Source organism: Exophiala oligosperma (assembly GCF_000835515.1).
Source record: "Exophiala oligosperma strain CBS 72588 unplaced genomic scaffold supercont1.3, whole genome shotgun sequence".
Lineage (NCBI taxonomy): Eukaryota > Fungi > Ascomycota > Eurotiomycetes > Chaetothyriales > Herpotrichiellaceae > Exophiala > Exophiala oligosperma.
In genome coordinates this window covers 1,010,976-1,029,288 of record NW_015622820.1, presented here as the reverse complement: position 1 = coordinate 1,029,288, position 18,313 = coordinate 1,010,976, and the positions used below count along the sequence as shown (strand labels likewise).

Genomic DNA, 18,313 nt, shown 5'->3' with positions numbered 1-18,313 from the left:
GCGTCTAGGCGCTCCCTAGGTACTTTATGCAGTGGCGATTCGGTGCCCATCCACTCACATTCGCCTCCATGATAGACTCCCTTGCATTGGCCTTACTAGGCATGTTCTTTAGCGGGGAGTCAAAGACAGACAAGCAATGATACCAAGCTTTTTCACCGATCGATCCTCGTGACTCTCGTCTGTTTTTGGTGCCGCTTGAGAACGTATGAGGCGCACACATCTCCCATCTCCCATCTTCTTTCGTCCTCGACTAGAATCACCTCATGGGGACAATTGCAGAATCCTCCAGCTCAATTTGTACCATGTTCATGAATGCGTGTCTTCACACGAAGCAGCCAATCCTCCTCCAGCCTTCTCTACACGTGGTCACAGCGTGGGATTGAAAATCCCTACGACGCGTACTGCGTACAACCCAACGATCTTCCCAGTAAGTTTGCGCGTCCCACCGATAAGTTAGCGCGTGAGTCCGGCCATTGTCCTGGCTGGATTTTGTACAGAATTTCGTTCAAGGGCACGGGACCCCCGAAGTCAGCTCCATCGCACGACGTTGCAATCAGTGGCGCTTTTCAACCACTCAGAATGACGCTTCTCTGACGAGTACGGGCATGAACCATGCCTACCTGGGCAGATCAACGTCGACTTCGACCATCGTGGCCAAGAGCATGCGACATGATTCGCGCTTGATTCGAAGAGGTGCCTCGACGTCACCATCCCTAGTACTGCTTTCGAGAGCGACTGTTCCTTCGTTGACGCAGCTTCCTGAACCACGATTCCACTCGATCATCCTTCCCTACGTTGGCGTCTGCTTGCACCTACTGCTTTGGGGAACGTCACACCCTCTTGGGAAGCCAGTCGAGAGATCTTATAACTACCCTACAAGTACTTTCTTCCCTCTGAACAGATCCATGTGACATCTTCTCTGTTTTGCCTCCTCAGTACTCCTCGTCGCCATGGAGAACGAGAAAGTTATCAACGAAGGTTACGCACCTGAACAGGATCGTCGTGTATCAGTACATACTGCTCCTCTCGATGCCACACCCAAGACAAGATGGGAACGAAGTTGGCCGACCATCGCCTGTGGTGCCGGGCTCTTCTCTGATGGCTACCTCAATGGGGTAATTCTTACCTACTCTCGTCCAGGACACCAGGAATGCTATTCTAACACACCATAGGTCATCGGATCAGTGAATACCATGCTCAAAATTCTCTACAAGGACGAATACGTCAATTCCGACGCCCAAAACAATGTTACTGCCATCGCCTTTGCTGGAACCGTCTTGGGCCAATTAGTCTTTGGCTATCTATCCGATCACTGGTCCCGACGCCACTCTCTACTTCTATCGACCATCATCCTGATCGTCTTTGCCGCCCTCAGTGCTGGCTCGTATGGCGCCGGTGGCAGCATTGGTGGTATGTTTGCCGCTCTCACGGCATACCGATTTCTTCTGGGCATTGGCATCGTAAGTCTTAACAATCCTGTTATCATTTCTTCTCTTCTCGAGTGATCGCATGACTGGAGGGAAAAGACTGACAGGAACAGGGAGGTGAATATCCCGCTGGGTCGGTGGCGTGCGCCGAAGCGACCGGAGAACTCAAGCGCGGGCATCGCAATCGTTGGTTTATTTGCTTCACGAACCTCGCAATCGACGTCGGTTTCGTGGTCTCGGCCTTCGTCCCCATGATCATGGTCTTAATCTTTACCGAAAACCATTTGCGCGCAGCGTGGCGTATGTGTCTAGGCCTAGGTGTCATTCCGCCACTGTCCCTTCTGTACTTGCGGATCAAGCTTCAGGAACCCGAAGAATACAACCGTAACAAAATGAACCGCTACCCTTACTGGCTCATTCTCAAGTTTTACTGGTTCCGACTCTCGATCGTCTCGTTGATCTGGTTCGTCTACGATTTCTCCACCTATTCCTTTGGCATCTACTCCTCATCGTGGCTGGCTTTGTTGCTGCCAGCGGATGCCCCTCTCTGGAAGACGTTCGGCTGGAACACAGTCATCAATCTGTTTTACTGCCCCGGTGCGGTCCTAGGGGCTTTCCTGTCGGACATTCTGGGTCCCAAGTACTGCCTTATCCTAGGCGTCACGCTACAGGGGATCGTAGGCTTCGTCATGACGGCGATATACAAGCATCTCGACCAACCGTCACAGGTTGGCGGATTTGTTGTCATGTACGGCATATTTCTCGCGCTTGGCGAGGTTGGTCCCGGTGACAACATCGGGCTTGTCGCTTCCAAGACGTCGGCAACCTCTGTGCGGGGCATGTACTACGGCATCGCAGCTGCGATAGGAAAGGTTGGAGCCTTTGTCGGAAACTACATCTTTCCAGACATTATCAAGGCAGCCGGCGACAATGTCATCAAGCAGGGTCAGTACCCATTCTATGTGTCGAGTGCGTTGTGTATCTTTAGCGGGTTGGTCGCGTTTATCTTCCTCCCACACATTGGCCAGGATACCATCACAGAAGAAGATGAGAGATTCAGAGCATACCTCATCGAGCATGGCTACGATATTGACTCTTTGGGAACCAAGAAGTTCAGAGAGGAGAAGACTTCGTTGGCGACGAGTCCGTAATGTCTGGTCAGGCTGGGTAGGCAGGGTGTATGGAGAGTCGGATAGTTCAAGGGGTGTGAAGGGGCTCAAAGCCACTGTTGCTGTCGTTGTCCTTGGAATGGTAGGCGGACATCGAATGGAGATAAGTCAGATACTCTTCAACAAGTCCTGAAGCTGTTGCCTGAGAAACATCCACAACAACGACAAATGCCTAATCTTGCTTCCTTGACATTCTCTGATCTCTTGATGTGTGATGGATAAATTCACCCTCCTGTTCTGCTCAAGTCATGACACAGTCTGCTGAATGACCGGCATATTGGACAACCACGTTACCTCACCTTCTAGTTCTTATCTTTCTCAGGAAGGAAGGCTTGAAGGGTCTTGTAACTGCGTACCCACGCGTACGCGTCCCACTGCCACCAAGGCGTGAAGTTGAAACTGCCATTAGTGCAGAGGCAAAGGGCGCCAAATGTGCAAAGGTCAACAACCCAATGTCTACTTCAAACATACCGTTTTTCATATCAAAGAAAATGCCAGTACCAAGTATGTCTCTTTCAGTGGCGATTGTCTAGAACAACAAAGCTTCAAGGGCGAAAGGATTCCGTGAAAGAAGTGGTACGGAGTAGATTGGACGGAATCCAATGCGGACTTGCTTGTAATGTGTCACCGTAGTCGATATAGGGTGGATCATATATTGATATGTAACTATCTTGGCATGATCTTCAGAGGTGAGCAGACGTATTGTACTTTACAAGGATGCGGAAGTGGCCTCCTTGAATGAAAGAATCAAACCATCACAGGCATCACTTTGTCTCAGCAAACTTATATTTGTTTTCCAACTTGATACTGCCACACTGTGTTTGCTGCTCTAACTGTGTCATTTCTCTATCCCTGTCTTACAACCCTCATTGACAACCTCATCCCGGTCTCTCATCCCACCTTGCCTAAGATCTACTATTTCATGCGCGACCATTGATCAGCTCAGAGTATATTCCTTTCGTACTCTTCTTCAAATCTCCACCCTTCGATTGCCTAGTAGTCTTTCGAAACTACCATCGGCAGATCTCGCTCTTGCCTTGATCCAAATTTCGGCGCATCGTTCCATCCTCCTTCATTCATTTCTCCGCGAGCAGCACATTGAACCAGACAATAGATGAAAGCCTGAAGAGGTGGAAGATAACTCATCCGACGGAGGAAGGGTTCGTAGGGCTGGCGCACACTAGGAGAGTGTTGGTTAAAGGTGTTGTGACTGTCGAGGGTCATCGAAGCAGTCCGAGTTCCGCGCCCAAGCCAATATCTCGACAGTGGATGAGCCCCTCCGGACGCTCTGTCAAGTTTTTGATCGAAGGGTCATCCCTAATGCCTCTACAAACTGCGTAATCGGACAGATATGGAATCACGGGAATTTGCGACCAGAGACGAACTGTGGCGCATTCAAGAGACTCTCAGCGAGCTCTCCGCAACCCAAGCCGTGCATTCCGACAGAATCATGCGTTTGGAGCAGAAAACGTCGGACGGGAGTAGATCACGGACTCTTTGGGGAGCATCATCTCCATTTGCCGGTGGTCTTGGCTCATCACAGCACGGTGAGTTGGTCACGCTGATGGATCCGTCTCTATACTAACAAATGTAGAATCTACTCTGAACCCTGCGGCTGAGGCCTTTCGCAATTTTGATGCCGAGCCTGCTGCAAGTATGATGAGTTCATTGACCTTGGATGCCAACGATGAATCGAGGCGGGCCGCGGCATCACGAGCCAATTCCGTACGTTTCGATGAAAGCGCAAACAACCATTACGCATCATCTAGACAATCAATGGAACTTCCCACCCGAACGGGGAGTGGTCTTGGAGGTCATGCACTCTCGGAGAGATCTCTATCACATCGTTCAGACGGAAGACCCAGTGTTGCCGGGTTTGGTCGGACAAACAGCTTTGGTTTGGAGCAGAGTCGCCTGCTTGGATCCATAAACAACTCTCCGCGCGCCTCAGGACATCCACCCCCCGGCTTCTTCGCCCTAGGCCCCTGCCCCTCAATTATACGTTGTTGGCTGACCGAGTCGTTTTCCAATGATTCCCTCCTCTACGCTGCTATATGCACTGGCTCTTCCATATCTTCGGTAAGCATCGCTCTCGTCTCCAAACTCGATTTGATGGACTCCATCTTCGATGACGGCGACTTGCGTGCCATTCGACTTCCCGTGTATCTCACTGAGGCGAAAATCCATTCTCCTGCTGTCAGATCCGCGAGCCCAGTTCCCCATGTTCCAACCCTGACTGTCAAGTTCATGGTCGACGAGCAACCAGTCAGCGACACGTTAATACAGATCATCATGGGTAGCGACATACTGAGAAGTCACAATGGCGATGTCCTGTTCTCGCAAGACAAATTAATGATTTTCGACGAGGAGCGAAATTTACTTTCCATACCTCTTGTCCGTCCCGAAGATGATGCCTCGTATAAGGACTTGTGCACGGCACCCCGCAAGCGATCGACGTCCATTGAAGGAGCCATGCTACCACCTCCAGTATCTCCAGTCGGGGTAATCGGGCGTCCTGGAAGGTCGAACACTGCCCAGATAGTGGCCTCGCCAATGGTGGCACCATCCAGTAGTGTTGCATCAGCCACGCCGTCTGAGCCTGGAGACATGCGTAGATCCGACCTTCATGCCGAACAATCCACCAGATCAAGCCTAGATCTTGCACATTCCCGGCCTGCGGATGACTCCAAGTCGACGACAGGAAGCGAGAAATCGTTCGGCACGCCCATGTCAAAATCTGGTCAAGGGGCGTGGTCGAATTCTTGGCGGTCAGTTTCGACTTCTACGCAAAACGATACGGCTCCGAAGCCTTCGTCCACTTATGCGCGGCCTAGTGCGTCACGTCCTATGAAGATTCTGCGACCAGCCAAGACGATGGCCAACGCGACGAGAACAGCATCTACTCCAATGGGACCTAATGGAACCGACGCTCCCCCCAGGCCAGGCGAATTTAGCAGAAAGCCCAGCCAAACCGACCTCAAGGAAAATGCTGCGAAATCAGGTTATTCCGCGTCGACCACAAAGACCAATCCGGTTGGATCTGGTACTGCCTTTGGCTGGCTCAACACTGGTCCGCAGCGTAGAACGACGGCCAATGGGTAAAATGGTGCGGCAAGTGAGTTAGTGTTTTGATGGATGTGACTATGTTTTTTACGGACGGGAGGTGCGGTGCTTTGAAAGATGAATGAGTACAAAGGGCAGATGGTGTACCATCAATTCAGATCCGGTTTCCTCGAGATTTCTTTTGGGAGAGAGGCATAACATGTATTCTAGGTAGAGGATGCCACCTGGAACCGAATGTGAAGGTGAAGAAAGATTCGGCTTTGGCACAAGGAAGACAAAAAACCCAGATAAATTTACTAGGTAGCCACGAGGCTAGAATCAAAGAAGCAGATGAATGTTTTATGAGTTGTATGTTGTATTGGTTCTTATGTTTCCTACTACCCATCAAGGACCTCCGTACCATCCTCGTATCTTTTTGTTCTCTATTTTCAAACCCCGACATTTCTCCACGTTTTGGTCATTTGAATAGAATCGGGTCCAACAACATCGGCAATTCTCCCGTTGATCCGATCACGCCCGCATTTTGTCCAAGACCACAAACATATCTCATTATACCCTGTAAAACATCTATTACTCTTGTTGCTTTTTTGCTATCTATACTTTGATGATCAATAATAGTGCTTGTCGTCGGGTCTTCATGAACAGAACTAGTCACTGTACACGAAGATCGAACAACAGGCCATTTGGAGTTTCGACTTTTACGAGATACGCAAGGATGGCCTCGTCAGAATCTAAGCGGATAGGTATTTGTTCCTCGTTTATTTTTTTCGGGGTCCTCAGGTCCTCAGTCTGTCGAAAATATTCATACTAACGATGACGACCTTTTGTTGCATAGTGAATCCGGTATTGTTGTGAGTATGATTCGAGCAGCACCTCCGATTCACCACCACCGCCACCACCACCACTATATCTACAGAGTGTCATCTGTCTCATGCTGATTCGACTTCAATGAACATATAGTATCTGTGACATTCAAGAGAAATTTCGAACGGCGATATGGGAATTTCCAAAGGTGTATGTAAATTTTTTGTTATCTTTTTTGTTATCTTTTTTCAGTTTTATCTTTTTCCCTTGAGAGAGACTTGTCAATCACATGCGTCGCTTGTTGATTTTTGAGTGTTTTCAATGGTTTGAGTTCCTTTGGATTACTAGCACGCGATTTATCTCAATCTCAACCTTTTGACCACCTACATCTTCCGTATTCAAGTCTTGTCATGAAACACACATCAATTGACACCCTTTTTATTTTCTCGGCAGGATCTCGACGAGTGCCAAAATGATCAAAGCAGGTAAGTGGTGACGCATGACTTTTTTTTTCCCCCCCGGTCCTCTTTTTTATACTCACTCGTTTCTTTCCTCCCTCTTTGACAGCTCGAATCCTCGACATACCTGTCTACGTCACCACCCAAAATGCCTCCCGTTTGGGGGCGACGGTGTCGGAACTGAAAGCTTTACTTCCAAAGGGGTCGGACTCGACCGCGACGACCGATGTCGACAAGACCGCCTTTTCCATGTTGGTCCCGGGTCTCACTCGACAATTGAACGCGAACGGGAAAAGACTGAGCGTCATCATCGTCGGCATCGAGACTCACATCTGCGTCACCCAGACCGCACTGGACCTTCTCTCCCAGGGCCACAAGGTCTACGTCTTGGCCGACGGGGTCAGCAGTTGCAACGCCGCCGAGAGACCCGTGGCCCTGTCCCGGCTGGCCCGTGAAGGTTGTGTCGTCACGACCAGCGAGAGTCTACTGTTTGAACTGGTCGGGGACGCCAAAGATGGTAACTTCAAGGCCGTCTCGGGGTTGGTGAAGGAGACCAAGGAAGAAACCAAAGACGCAGTCGAGACTTTGTGTAGTAGGTTGTAGAAAGTATATCTCTCTGAAAGAGAGAGAGAGAGAGAGAGAGAGAGAGAGAGAGAGAGAGAGAAAGAACAACACACAAGGTATCAAATTCAGTATGAGTAGTACACAGTCAAGATAACAATGAGAACTATCAATTCAAGGAACAAAAAAGACAAACACGTCATCACAATCAAAGGTTTCAATTACTATTCTCGCCTCAACCACATGGCAAAAGACCAAAAACAAAAACGCAAGGACAATCCACGAGATATTAAAACGGCTTCAAATCGTACAGCAAACTCCCCCTGACACACCTGCCCTATCGACGTAAGAAGAATGAGACAGCCACAGGTATAGCTACGACCACAGCTACTAATAGCACCCTACTGTTTCATAGATTAGCAAAGAGTTGCACAGTATCGTCACTTGAGCATTAAAAAACTTACTTCTTCGCCAGGACACCACCACCTTTGTTGGGTTGAGGCAGCAAAGCTTCACTCTCGGGTGAGCTCCTCTGCACCACATCTGCAACCTTTGTCGTCACTGGGACAGGTTTGTTGTCAGTCTCCAAGATCAGAGGTATTTTATGCTCTTCTGCTGAATAAGGAGGAGGTGCAAAATCCGGGATGGAAGCCTCTTTATGGACGTCGTGTTCATCTGGTGTGCCTTCTGGCTGGACACGGAGTTCGTCCTCCATTGCAGCAACAGTGTCGGACACAGTAGCACTGGCTGTGGTAGCAGCAGCAGCAGCAGCAGCAGCAGGAGCGGTAATGGCAGCAGTAGCAGCAGCAGTAGCGGCAATTGGAGCCTGGCCAATGTCTTCGCTTTCACCTTCGCTTTGCTGAAGAGTTGACTCTTGAGTTTGTTCGGGGTCGACGGTTAGGACATTGTTGACGTTTCCTGATCCGTCATTTTCTACAGCAACATCAGCAATCCAAAAATAGTGCCAGGATAGACTCATACTAACCGGTCGACGTTGATTCATCTAGGACCCACCAGTCTCCAGGACCAAGGCGAAACTTGTACTGGTATTTACCAGGTTGAAGTTCGGCGGCGTGCGTGAACTTGTTCTGACCGTTTTCAAGCTTTTCGCAGGTCATCTCCACTGGTGACCATTCTGAAAAGGCCCCGGCGATATAAACCGGGGCTTGCACATCGGCCTTGCTAAAGGTAATTGTGGTGGAAACCATTTTGATGGTTTTGTAGGATAAAGATTGGAATATTGTAGGAAATGATATGTAAGAGGTCTCTAGGACAATAAGGACTGATAATTAAGAGGCCTAGACATCATCATAGTCAGTACATTCCCAAGATAAAGGAGTTATGCTAGATGAGTTGGGTCAAGTCAAGATATCCAGCACATGGATGAGTACTTGGTCTCTTCACTGGGACAGTTCGTCTAGACTCCCCTCCCCGAACGAGTTTCCGTCTGTGAGCTCAGACCTGTCATGAAGTGGGCCAGCACTTGCTTACCTGCGACAATGGCTAGGCCAATGGAATGGTGATTGAGATTTGGATGAAAAGCAACAAGATGGAATAGCAGTGGTAGTCTGTTTGAGAGACTCTCGAGTTTTGTTGATTGGTTTAGACAAGTGTACAAGTAAAAGCCGGGGCAAACAGCCAGTGTAAGATCTAAAACTTGCAGCGTTAGCAACTGTATGAGTAGATATCGAATTTATCCATTGTGCTCATGGTCACTCACCCCGCAAAGTCAGGTAGGTATTCAAGCAAGTTTCACAAGATACGATTCTTTTTTTTGGGTTCTAAGGAAATTGAAACGGTCCGGCCGAGTCAAGATACGATGGGAGTAACAAGAAGCAGGTGCTACATACTGTCGTTTTTGGGCGAGTCCAATCTTCTTTATATACTGATCGGTAACCTGCGTACTGTATGGTCAATCCTCAAGCATCCACAACCCTCTGGTTAGAATGTTTTGCGGCAAAATAAAAAGGTCAGAGCTTCTCAAAGTATCAACAAAGACCATCAAAAGAGACCCAAGAAGCTATGAAAATGTGACAGCTGGGTATAATAAAATGAGGTCAAAGAGCAAAAAAGTCTTATAACCTGTCACACCACAAGTCAAGGTTTCCGGAGGTTCGTGCGCGCAGAGAGAGAGAGAGCGTCATGTCATTCTCTCGCAGGCAAAAGCTGCCGACGCAGGAATGTGTTGCGGGACCTACGAGGACGAGTAACTGAGGGGGGCATGTGAGACGGAGGTCTTGGTGAGTGTGCATGGCAAGGCACTCTCAAGCAAGGCCATGCATGCATGCATGATGCATGAAAATCTGGATCTCATCAATGGCCCCAACAAGTGCTTCATTGGTGGGAAGGATCTGTAGTGTAAAAATGAAGGCTCATGATAAGGAAATAAAAAAAAGGTGGTCAACATGACATGACTTTGTTGGGCTGTCAGGTTGATGTGGATACGACATGGATATTGCCGGGAAGGTCTTTGCTTCGCGGCACATCAGGCACTCCGGGTCCCTCTACGAGTGTTGTATTGTACTAGCGATAACTTGTAACCGGGACTCTCATCCGTACTGTCAAATAGATACATACAAAGTAGTCAAAGCGAGACATGTGCACAAACAAAATGTACTGTACAAATCGTCATGACATGCCCACGGGGTGGCGTTCATTCGCCTATAAGCGATCCCTATCATTGCCCGGCTTCTCTTCCTCCCGCTGTCAATGTCAATGCTCCTCTCCGTCGCCATGGGGAAGTAGATTCACATGCCACGAGAGAAGACCTCATGAAGGCTTCAGTGAGATAAACTAGCGAGCTTGTAAGACTTTCAAGTTGAGACCATCGCAGCTGATGATATACGAGAAGGATGTCATATAATTTTAAAACGGGAACCCATGGCTCATCACCTTCTATCTATGCACCCCGGCAATAATCTTGTCAATCGCGGCGACTTGCTCTCTGACCTTGGGACAGAAATGCTTCCGTAGCAATTCGCCTTCCCACGCTCCGCTTCCAGTAGCCCAAACATTCGTCCCTTCTACAGTGTCGCTTTCTCCTCGAAACACTCCATCTCCTTTTCTTTCGTCACTGTACCACAACGCTTCTATCCTGCGGCCATGCTTGTCTGCTATCTGAGCGAGCAGGTTGAGCACCGCAAGCGCCGACTTCTCCGGCAACTGCAAAGACACCGTCAACAAGCGCTTGAAGAATGACGCGGCCGCGACGCTTGGCGGAGGTTGCGAAGGCGTTAGTAGGATTGAAGCCAGCACTCGTGTCAGGAGCAATATCGGGGTGGAGATATTAACCCTGTTGACTGCCTTTTCAGATGACTTTGATGAATGAGGATCCGGCAGCCGCAAGGATTTCGGGCCCAGCTCAATGTCTGCATCAAGACAGAGTGGGTAGAGAGTGCGATAGGTGTGCGAAGTGAAGAATGAAAGATCCAAGTGTAGAGATGATGCAGCTTTGGACACGTCCTGGCCCGAGAGGAGAGTGAAAGCGGTCTGTGTCGAAAGGAGACTTTCGCGGGTCATGTTCCGGACTTCGTCTCGGTCAACATCCAGCGCTGCGCTCGTTCCTTCGCCCAAATCCAATTCGCCTTTGAGAGCGGCATCTGCCTGGTTGATAATGTCCTTGAGAGCCTCGAGCACATCCCCAAAGAAGTCCTGGTTGATGAGATGTGCATACTTAGCAAGTCCTTCCAGCACAGCGCCCATCAATTCGGGCACCCTGGCTTTCAAGATGCGGAAGTATGTTACAAACACCAGTTTAAGTGTTTCCGATTGCATCTTCTCTCGCTCCTCGTAGTTGACAATCGCATTGGCCTCGCGCATGTCCTTTTCCACTGCCTTTCTCTCCTTTGCAAGTTTCTTCTCCTTCTTTGACCTGTGCTCGAATTTTTCCTTCTTCACCTTCCTACCGTGGAGCTTCGACATGTCTTCCGGTTTGTCGGCTTTGGTGGTAGAACTCGGTGTTGTCAGTTCTGAGAGAAGGCGCAATTGAAAGAATGTATTCAAAACTTCCTCTCGAATTCGATAGTCCTTTGCCTTCATCATCTTGGTCAGAAGGCTGACAGCCTCCATGGACGAGGCTCCGTCATCGTCTTCTGCAAAGAATTTTTCCGCCGTTTCAACACATTTCACGAAATCCGGAGTACTTTCCCGACTAGCCAGCTCATGAACTAGGATGTTCAGAAGTTCTGTGCGGAAATTGAAATGCGGAACAGATAGAAGTAACGTGCAGGCACAGTTTATCGCAACACTGCGCAGGGACTGAGCGTCTTCATCCCCCTTGCGACCTTTCGCAAGACCACCAAGATGCTTCACGTAGGCTTGATAGCCAGTCACAAGAGCCTGCTCGTATTGTCTCGTCTTTCGTACATCCTTGGATATCTTGTTGCCCAGATCTTCGTCTTTGTATGCGCGTATTCGATAGCCAGGGATAACGTCTTTGTAGACCGCCACTTGAGCAGCAAGAACGAGTTTCTGTACAGGTATAGGAGATTGGGAATCCGCCAGTTGTGCAAGTTTTTTGAAAGCACTAGCATGCTCTTCGGGGTCTTCACTCAGCAGACCAGCCAGTCGAGCGATTTCTTCTTTTGCACCAAAGATCTGTTGCTTGAGCGGTACCGCTGGAGCGGCAGGCTCAGACTCGGTAGGAGGTGTCTCGTCTGCATCGTCCTCCTCACTATTGCTGTCCTCGCCCTCCGAGCCGGAGCCTAGAAAGCTGTCTGAGCCATCTTCAGGTTCTTTTTCTTCTACTTGTTGTAGTTGGCCTTGGGCTGTCTTAATAGGTAGTCTCGTGGACTCTTTCGTTTTCTTCGAACGGTTCTTCTGTGCATAGGCTTGTTCGAGATCCCAGTCAGCTGCCCGGGCGAAGAGGTCGGAGGACTTTATGGTCTTGGAAGGAACATCGTCGTCTAACGGTGGTGTGATACGCCTGCGCTTTGCTGGGCGACCATGAGGCATGGCTGTTGTGCTTGAATTATTTTCAAATACACCGCAGTCATGTGGAATCTTCAATTCACGATCTGCCATTGCGGAACAAAATTTCTTAGAACGTTTACCAACTACACCGAAGATTAGCCGCTTTCTCGTAGAATATTTTTTTTGAGACTGCGCAACCACCGATTCCAGACACAAACAGTACAAGTTGCCTAAGAAGTTTCAGAGGCGACCAACGGCTACAAGGCTATTTTTCCAAGATGAGGCCTCTTACTGATGTCGAGACCCAGACATTGTTCACAAAGCTTGCCAACTACACAGGTCGTTCGCTGACCCAACTCATCGCACCCTCGGATTCTTCAGACGACGATAGTGACCGGCATGTCTTCCGCCTGCACGAGTCTCGAGTCTACTATGTTCGATTGTCGCTTGCCAATTTAGCAACAGCGGTTGCTCGAGACAATCTACTTTCACTGGGCACCTGTGTCGGCAAATTCACGAAAACCGGAAAATTCAGATTACATATAACAGCGTTGGATGTGATTGCGCCGCATGCACGATACAAGGTGTGGGTCAAACCCAACGGAGAAATGCCCTTCCTTTATGGAGGCAATGTTGTCAAGGCACATGTTGGAAGATGGAGCGAAGACTGTCCTGAACATTCTGGCGTGGTCGTTTTAGCCATGGACGACACACCACTTGGATTTGGTGTAACGGCTAGGTCAACGGCGGAAGCAAGAAAGTTAGAACCGACTTCTGTGGTAGTCTTCCGTCAAGGTGACGTGGGGGAGTACTTGAGAGAGGAGGATAGTCTCTTTACAACCTGAGATACAACGAAGCCGTGGACTACAAGATTTAAAACGTCAGCGGGCTGGAATCCCTAGGTACGGCTTCCGGCGGTAATGTGCCTCAAGAGCAGGCTACTTCGTGATCACTCTATGAGGGGCACCACGACAAATCCAGCGGGTGACTTATTCGAGACCAGCGAGATCTTTAAAAAGAACGGCAAGAATTGGATTCTCCCTTGACGTAGGAGTCAAGACAGGAGAGCTTTGCCTCTCCAACAGTTCTTACCTCATTCTGAAAGCCGTGATCGACACCTTTTACCCAGCAAGGCGGCTTTTCCTCTCCCGAGGCTTGCGGAATATCTCAGTCTGTGGTCTGACAGACATGATACGACATTGAACAGATCACCGGTTCACGCAGTGAAACAGATTGAGTCAATGCAGCTGGCGGTTGAGATTCGGCTTCGACCATTGCTCGAACATCTCCTAAAATCTGGCAAGGCGCCACTATACAAGAGATACACCCCGCATCGTATCTAGTTCCAAAGAAAGGAGGGGAGTGAGGACTATGGACCGCGAATCCCCTTGAGTTCTTTGATAAGCCATTCTGGAGGAAGTGTCAGTAGAACAACCTACAGGCACCGAATCACTATGCTTCTACTTTATGTCAACGCGTGTGTCTCTTTACACGAACAATTCACTTGCTCAAATCATAGTGTATCTGTCATGGATTTACTGATTCTTGCCTTACCCGTAGCTCCTTAGCGCACGTGGCGTACAGATAAATTCGTGGTGTTTGAAGGGCTCGTGCCAAAAATAGAATGTTCGGCAAGGCTGATCGTAGATAATGAATTCTGCGGAGGCGGGGAGGGTCGATGCGCCCGACATCTCTTCCTGTATCCCGTACTCCGTGACCGACACTGGGGAAAGGGACTTGTCAAGGTGATGGGTTCGTCTACGAAGCGACGAGTCAACTGTGCAAGGTCCTTGTAGTCAAACAGACTTGGAAATGGCCAGTAACGCGTCATGATTGGGTCTTTGATCGTGGCGCAAGCGATTCTCAGCCGAGTCAGCCGGATTGGTGTGAGGCAGACGACTGGACACAAGGCATTTCGACCAGGCGACAAGGCAGCAAACTACCTTCAATCTGAATTTCTTTGGGGAGGTTCCTATAGCCCATCTTCTGAATTAACGTCAGAATGTCTACTCGAACAAAAAGCACTCATGAAAATGCTCCCTCGTTGAGTACGTGACTCTCCCAAGTCAACGTCTTGACACCCTTTTCACCTGCGACGAACATACAGTTCATACCACGATGACCTTTTTCTGGAGCAATCGAGCTGCTCGAAAGCGCCGTAAATACGAAGCTGATAATGCCAATTTCCATGATCCTGCATACCCCCCCTCCAACCCTGTGCCTTATACCATGAACTACTCCCCGAATGCCGTCTACGAACCTCCGTATCAACAATACCAACCGCAATGGCATCAGTCGTCCGTGGCCCCAAACGGAACTGTTCCTCATATGTACTCGGCGGTGACCTTGCCAACCCATCAAGCGGTTCCCCCTGAGACACCCTACCGAACTGTCCAACCCCAACATCCCTGGTCCCAACCAGATCCCGCCGGCTATGCTCCGACGTCGTCAATGTCGTCGTCGTCCGGGGATGAGCTGCTACACAGAAGAATTGATGACAAGCTGGACGATATCATATCTTTGATAGATGCAGATGCCTTTATTGGCTCGACAAGAGAGCTTGCCATAACCATACCTTCTTGTTCGTCAGAACTCTCGGAGGAAGAAGTGACCACTGACCGAGCCGTCGGCGGCCACGAGAGGAGACCAAGGAAGCAGCAGCAACAATATCAACAACGACAACCCAAACAGGTCAATGTCTTTTCCAAACTGGACCTGTACCTCAACTCCAAACTCCCCGCCACGCTTCCGCCTCTGAGAGTCTACATCCCGACTTATCCTCTGTTGTGTTTGGCGGCACAGTACTCACTGAACGCGTACCACCAACCCCAGTCCGCTTCGGAACGCAAGGACTACATCTCGGCCGACAGCAAACTGGGCACCAAAGCCATAGTGGTCAAGAGCGTACCCTGCGACGACAAGAAGACGATCGTGTTCGCCATACGTGGGACGAGCAGACTCAGCGTGAGGGATTGGGGGGTCAATCTTCGAGTTGACCCGGTGTCACCCGCCGGGTTCCTCGACGACGAAGGTAACCTTTGTCATTCTGGGTTTCTGAAGGTCGCCAGGGCCATGGTTCGACCCATGGCCTCGAGACTGAGACAGTTGCTGGAGGAGAACCCGAACCGAAGCAGCTGCTCTCTGCTGATCACCGGACACAGCGCGGGTGGGGCCGTGGCGAGCCTCTTGTACTCGCACATGCTCGCCGCGACGGTCGACAGTGAGCTGAATGCCTTGACGGGCTGTTTCAAGAGGGTTCACTGTATCACTTTCGGCGCTCCCCCGGTCAGTCTTTTGCCGTTACAAAAATCCACCACCGCGGACGGCCGACTACAAAAGTGTTTGTTTCACTCATTCATGAACGAAGGTGACCCCGTCGTTCGTGCCGAAAAGGCTTACATCAAAAGTCTGGTCGATTTACTTTCCAGACCGACCCCACAGGTTGATCAGCGAACCACCAACGCGTCGACGTCGATGTCGAAGTCGCCGCTGACCAAGTTGGGCGCCGCCAGTATGTCCATGCTGGACTTGTCCCTGAACCCGACCAAAAAGAAGACGACGAAATCCAAAAACCGTCGACATGACCACCAACAGCAAAGTCTGGATCCGGCGTCGAAGTTGTTGTGGTGGGACGTCCCCTCGGGCATGTTTTCGAATGCCGGACGCCTGGTCGTGCTCAGGGTGCCCGAGGGCAAAACCGAGGATGATGTCACGGCGAGTGTCGTCAAGGATGAGCAGTTGAGACAGGTCATTTTCGGAGACCCTCTTGCACATTCCATGGAACTGTACGCTAGTCGCATCGAAACTCTTGCGGTCAGGGCCGTCACCGGTAAAGGAGGGGGAGGGGAAGGTGGTGTTGTTTGTTAAGAGTAACAATGTAACAAGAACCACACCACGAGTGTGCCGTGGGTTACGGATTGTGTGTTTTTGCAAAGTTGGACAATGAATAACTGTGACGAGATTTATGAACATTATGGGAATATGACGATAATGATGATGATATGCCCTGTTTTACCTCTGCTTGGGCGAATGAGGTATCGAAGGCCTAAGTTTTATTCACAACCTATGGAATCGTGTCAGATGGTCCTTGGGATCGATACCAAGTCAGGTAGTTGAACCAAAGTGATTTCATATCCATTTCTGATGATATATTGTAACTTGCGTGATTACCTGGCCAACCCAAGTGTCATCCTCATCATTGCAACATCTGCCCTTGGTAAATTGAAACAACGCCGCGAGCTGCCGTAATGAAAGTCCGTAGGCACCTAGTACACGTAGATACACCACCAACAGAACGACAACAACCCTCTATGCACTGACAAACTTGACCTTCTTCTGTCCCGGCGCTCCAAATTTGGTGGTTCGAGCGTGTCGATTGAACATGCGGCTTCGAAAATCTTGCAACGACGTCGGTTTGGGTTTGGGGAGGTGTTGGTGAACAAGGGCCGACGCGGGTTGACGGCGTGCGGAAATTTTCAGACTCTTTGCAGTTTTGGCCTTCTTGAATTGGTGCGATGAGTTGGTCTGGGACTGTGGATGGGCGACGGTGGATCGGATGGAAGAAATTGGTACGGACTGCTTTGGAGCGGCGGCAGTGGTAGTAGTGGGATTTGTGACTGCGGCAATTGGCGAGCGAGGTCTCGACGAGGGTGTTGTGGTTTCGAATTGGACGTGTGAAGATGCTTTGTCTCGTTGATCTGTTCGTGCGGCGGATGAGGAGGATGGATCATCTTCATGGTCATTGGATTCTCTAGGCCTTTGGTCGTCGAGGGTCTCGCCGTTGAACGTGCGCTCGACGACGGCGGTGCTTGTATCCTCTACCTCGGCCACAGCGGATTGATCTTCCTCTTCACCATTTGGAAGAGACGTGCTGGGCAGGGCGGTCACCGTTGTGTCCGAATCTGTCAAAATCTGGTTGTCGACTGTATTGGCGACAGACTCAATCTGGTCTTTGTCCTCTGAGTTTGTCGCCGGAACATCGCCTTCAGGGGCCTGTTCTGTGGAAGTCGCTGGATCGTGTACGTCGACGTAGTCGTCACCCTCTGTGGTAGTCTCGATTGATGTCGAGTTCGGCTTGACAACATCAATGAGACCGGAGCCTGAGGCAGGGTCTGATCCTTTGTCTTGACCCGTTAAAGTGGCGGTCCTCCTCCGCTTAATGCCACTGCTTTTGGAGGCACTTCCCGGCGGGTATCGAGTACGCCGGGCAGAACTTCTCGTACTGACTACTTCGGGGGCAGCATCGCTGTCATCATCGCCTTGTTCTTCTTCTTCCGTCGCAACATCGCGGGCACGTGGGTACTCTGCAGGTGTCTGGAACATGTCGAGAATTGAGTCCTCGGGTTCATCACTGTCGAATCGTTTCCTCTTGTTCGTGGGAGTCTTGGCTGGGGCTGGAGTGTAGAACTCAACTGGCGATTTCAAGCGTTCAGGAAGATTTTGTTCGTTAGTCGTTACGGGTGTATCGATCTGAGACTGTGATGGTTGTAGGGATGTTTGCTCCGTCTCTAGAGAACTCTGGGAAGCCCGTGCTTTGGCGGAGTCCTTATGAGTCTCATTGCCTCGAGCAGAACGTTTCCTCGATGCTCGTGACACAGATGGCGATGCAGTGGAATTTGACGTATCCTCGACACTGGAGGAATTGGGCGTGTCCAGGCCCAGCCTCTCTTGTAATCTTGTGGTCACCATACCGATGGGATAATCAGATTACAAGCAAAGGACGCGTAAAGTCCTTCGATTAATCAAAAGCGAGAGATCTCAAAGTGATCAGCAGATGATTTGCTCGAGTTGACGGTACACGCAAAACATTAAGTGGTAGTCAATACATTCAAGTACACAATAAGTCGGTGGTCAGAAAAAAATTCTAGTGACGTTTTTGGTGATTAAAGATTTGCGGGCAGCATCTTATCTAATTTAATCG

At 49.9% G+C, this 18,313-nt stretch overlaps 8 protein-coding genes across 9 annotated transcripts; 5 read left to right on the top strand and 3 right to left on the bottom strand.

The window, feature by feature from the left end:
• Window positions 1-260: 260 nt before the first annotated feature.
• PV06_03184 (uncharacterized protein) lies at window positions 261-2,751 on the top strand. The gene is made up of 3 exons (XM_016403944.1): window positions 261-1,115; window positions 1,173-1,460; window positions 1,541-2,751. Exons 1-3 carry the CDS (start codon window positions 951-953, stop codon window positions 2,576-2,578), a joined length of 1,491 nt encoding a protein of 496 aa, XP_016264949.1. The 5' UTR covers window positions 261-950; the 3' UTR covers window positions 2,579-2,751.
• Window positions 2,752-3,329: 578 nt separating this feature from the next.
• On the top strand, window positions 3,330-6,000 carry PV06_03183 (uncharacterized protein). Its single transcript, XM_016403943.1, has 2 exons — window positions 3,330-4,143; window positions 4,191-6,000. The coding sequence occupies exons 1-2, from the start codon at window positions 3,948-3,950 to the stop codon at window positions 5,696-5,698; spliced, it is 1,704 nt and encodes a 567-aa protein (XP_016264948.1). The 5' UTR covers window positions 3,330-3,947; the 3' UTR covers window positions 5,699-6,000.
• Window positions 6,001-6,209: 209 nt separating this feature from the next.
• On the top strand, window positions 6,210-7,585 carry PV06_03182 (uncharacterized protein). The gene is made up of 5 exons (XM_016403942.1): window positions 6,210-6,402; window positions 6,495-6,510; window positions 6,620-6,673; window positions 6,917-6,948; window positions 7,031-7,585. Exons 1-5 carry the CDS (start codon window positions 6,264-6,266, stop codon window positions 7,522-7,524), a joined length of 735 nt encoding a protein of 244 aa, XP_016264947.1. The 5' UTR covers window positions 6,210-6,263; the 3' UTR covers window positions 7,525-7,585.
• A 5-nt stretch (window positions 7,586-7,590) lies between these two features.
• Window positions 7,591-9,582, bottom strand: PV06_03181. Of its 2 annotated transcripts, XM_016403941.1 has the most exons (5): window positions 9,203-9,582; window positions 8,974-9,132; window positions 8,468-8,780; window positions 7,947-8,415; window positions 7,591-7,886 (listed from the first exon to the last, which is right to left on the bottom strand). In XM_016403941.1, the coding sequence occupies exons 3-5, from the start codon at window positions 8,688-8,690 to the stop codon at window positions 7,820-7,822; spliced, it is 759 nt and encodes a 252-aa protein (XP_016264946.1). In that variant the 5' UTR covers window positions 8,691-8,780; window positions 8,974-9,132; window positions 9,203-9,582; the 3' UTR covers window positions 7,591-7,819. The 2 variants fall into 2 exon arrangements, with proteins under 2 accessions (XP_016264946.1, XP_016264945.1); XM_016403940.1 differs by having other exon boundaries at window positions 8,468-9,132.
• A 777-nt stretch (window positions 9,583-10,359) lies between these two features.
• Window positions 10,360-12,459, bottom strand: PV06_03180 (uncharacterized protein). The gene has a single exon (XM_016403939.1). The coding sequence runs from the start codon at window positions 12,433-12,435 to the stop codon at window positions 10,378-10,380; it is 2,058 nt and encodes a 685-aa protein (XP_016264944.1). The 5' UTR covers window positions 12,436-12,459; the 3' UTR covers window positions 10,360-10,377.
• Window positions 12,460-12,630: 171 nt separating this feature from the next.
• Window positions 12,631-13,884, top strand: PV06_03179 (uncharacterized protein). Its single transcript, XM_016403938.1, has one exon. It carries the CDS (start codon window positions 12,672-12,674, stop codon window positions 13,236-13,238), a length of 567 nt encoding a protein of 188 aa, XP_016264943.1. The 5' UTR covers window positions 12,631-12,671; the 3' UTR covers window positions 13,239-13,884.
• A 448-nt stretch (window positions 13,885-14,332) lies between these two features.
• Window positions 14,333-16,501, top strand: PV06_03178 (uncharacterized protein). The gene has a single exon (XM_016403937.1). It carries the CDS (start codon window positions 14,512-14,514, stop codon window positions 16,258-16,260), a length of 1,749 nt encoding a protein of 582 aa, XP_016264942.1. The 5' UTR covers window positions 14,333-14,511; the 3' UTR covers window positions 16,261-16,501.
• Window positions 16,499-18,211, bottom strand: PV06_03177 (uncharacterized protein). Its single transcript, XM_016403936.1, has one exon. It carries the CDS (start codon window positions 18,079-18,081, stop codon window positions 16,702-16,704), a length of 1,380 nt encoding a protein of 459 aa, XP_016264941.1. The 5' UTR covers window positions 18,082-18,211; the 3' UTR covers window positions 16,499-16,701.
• Between the last annotated feature and the right edge of the window lie 102 nt (window positions 18,212-18,313).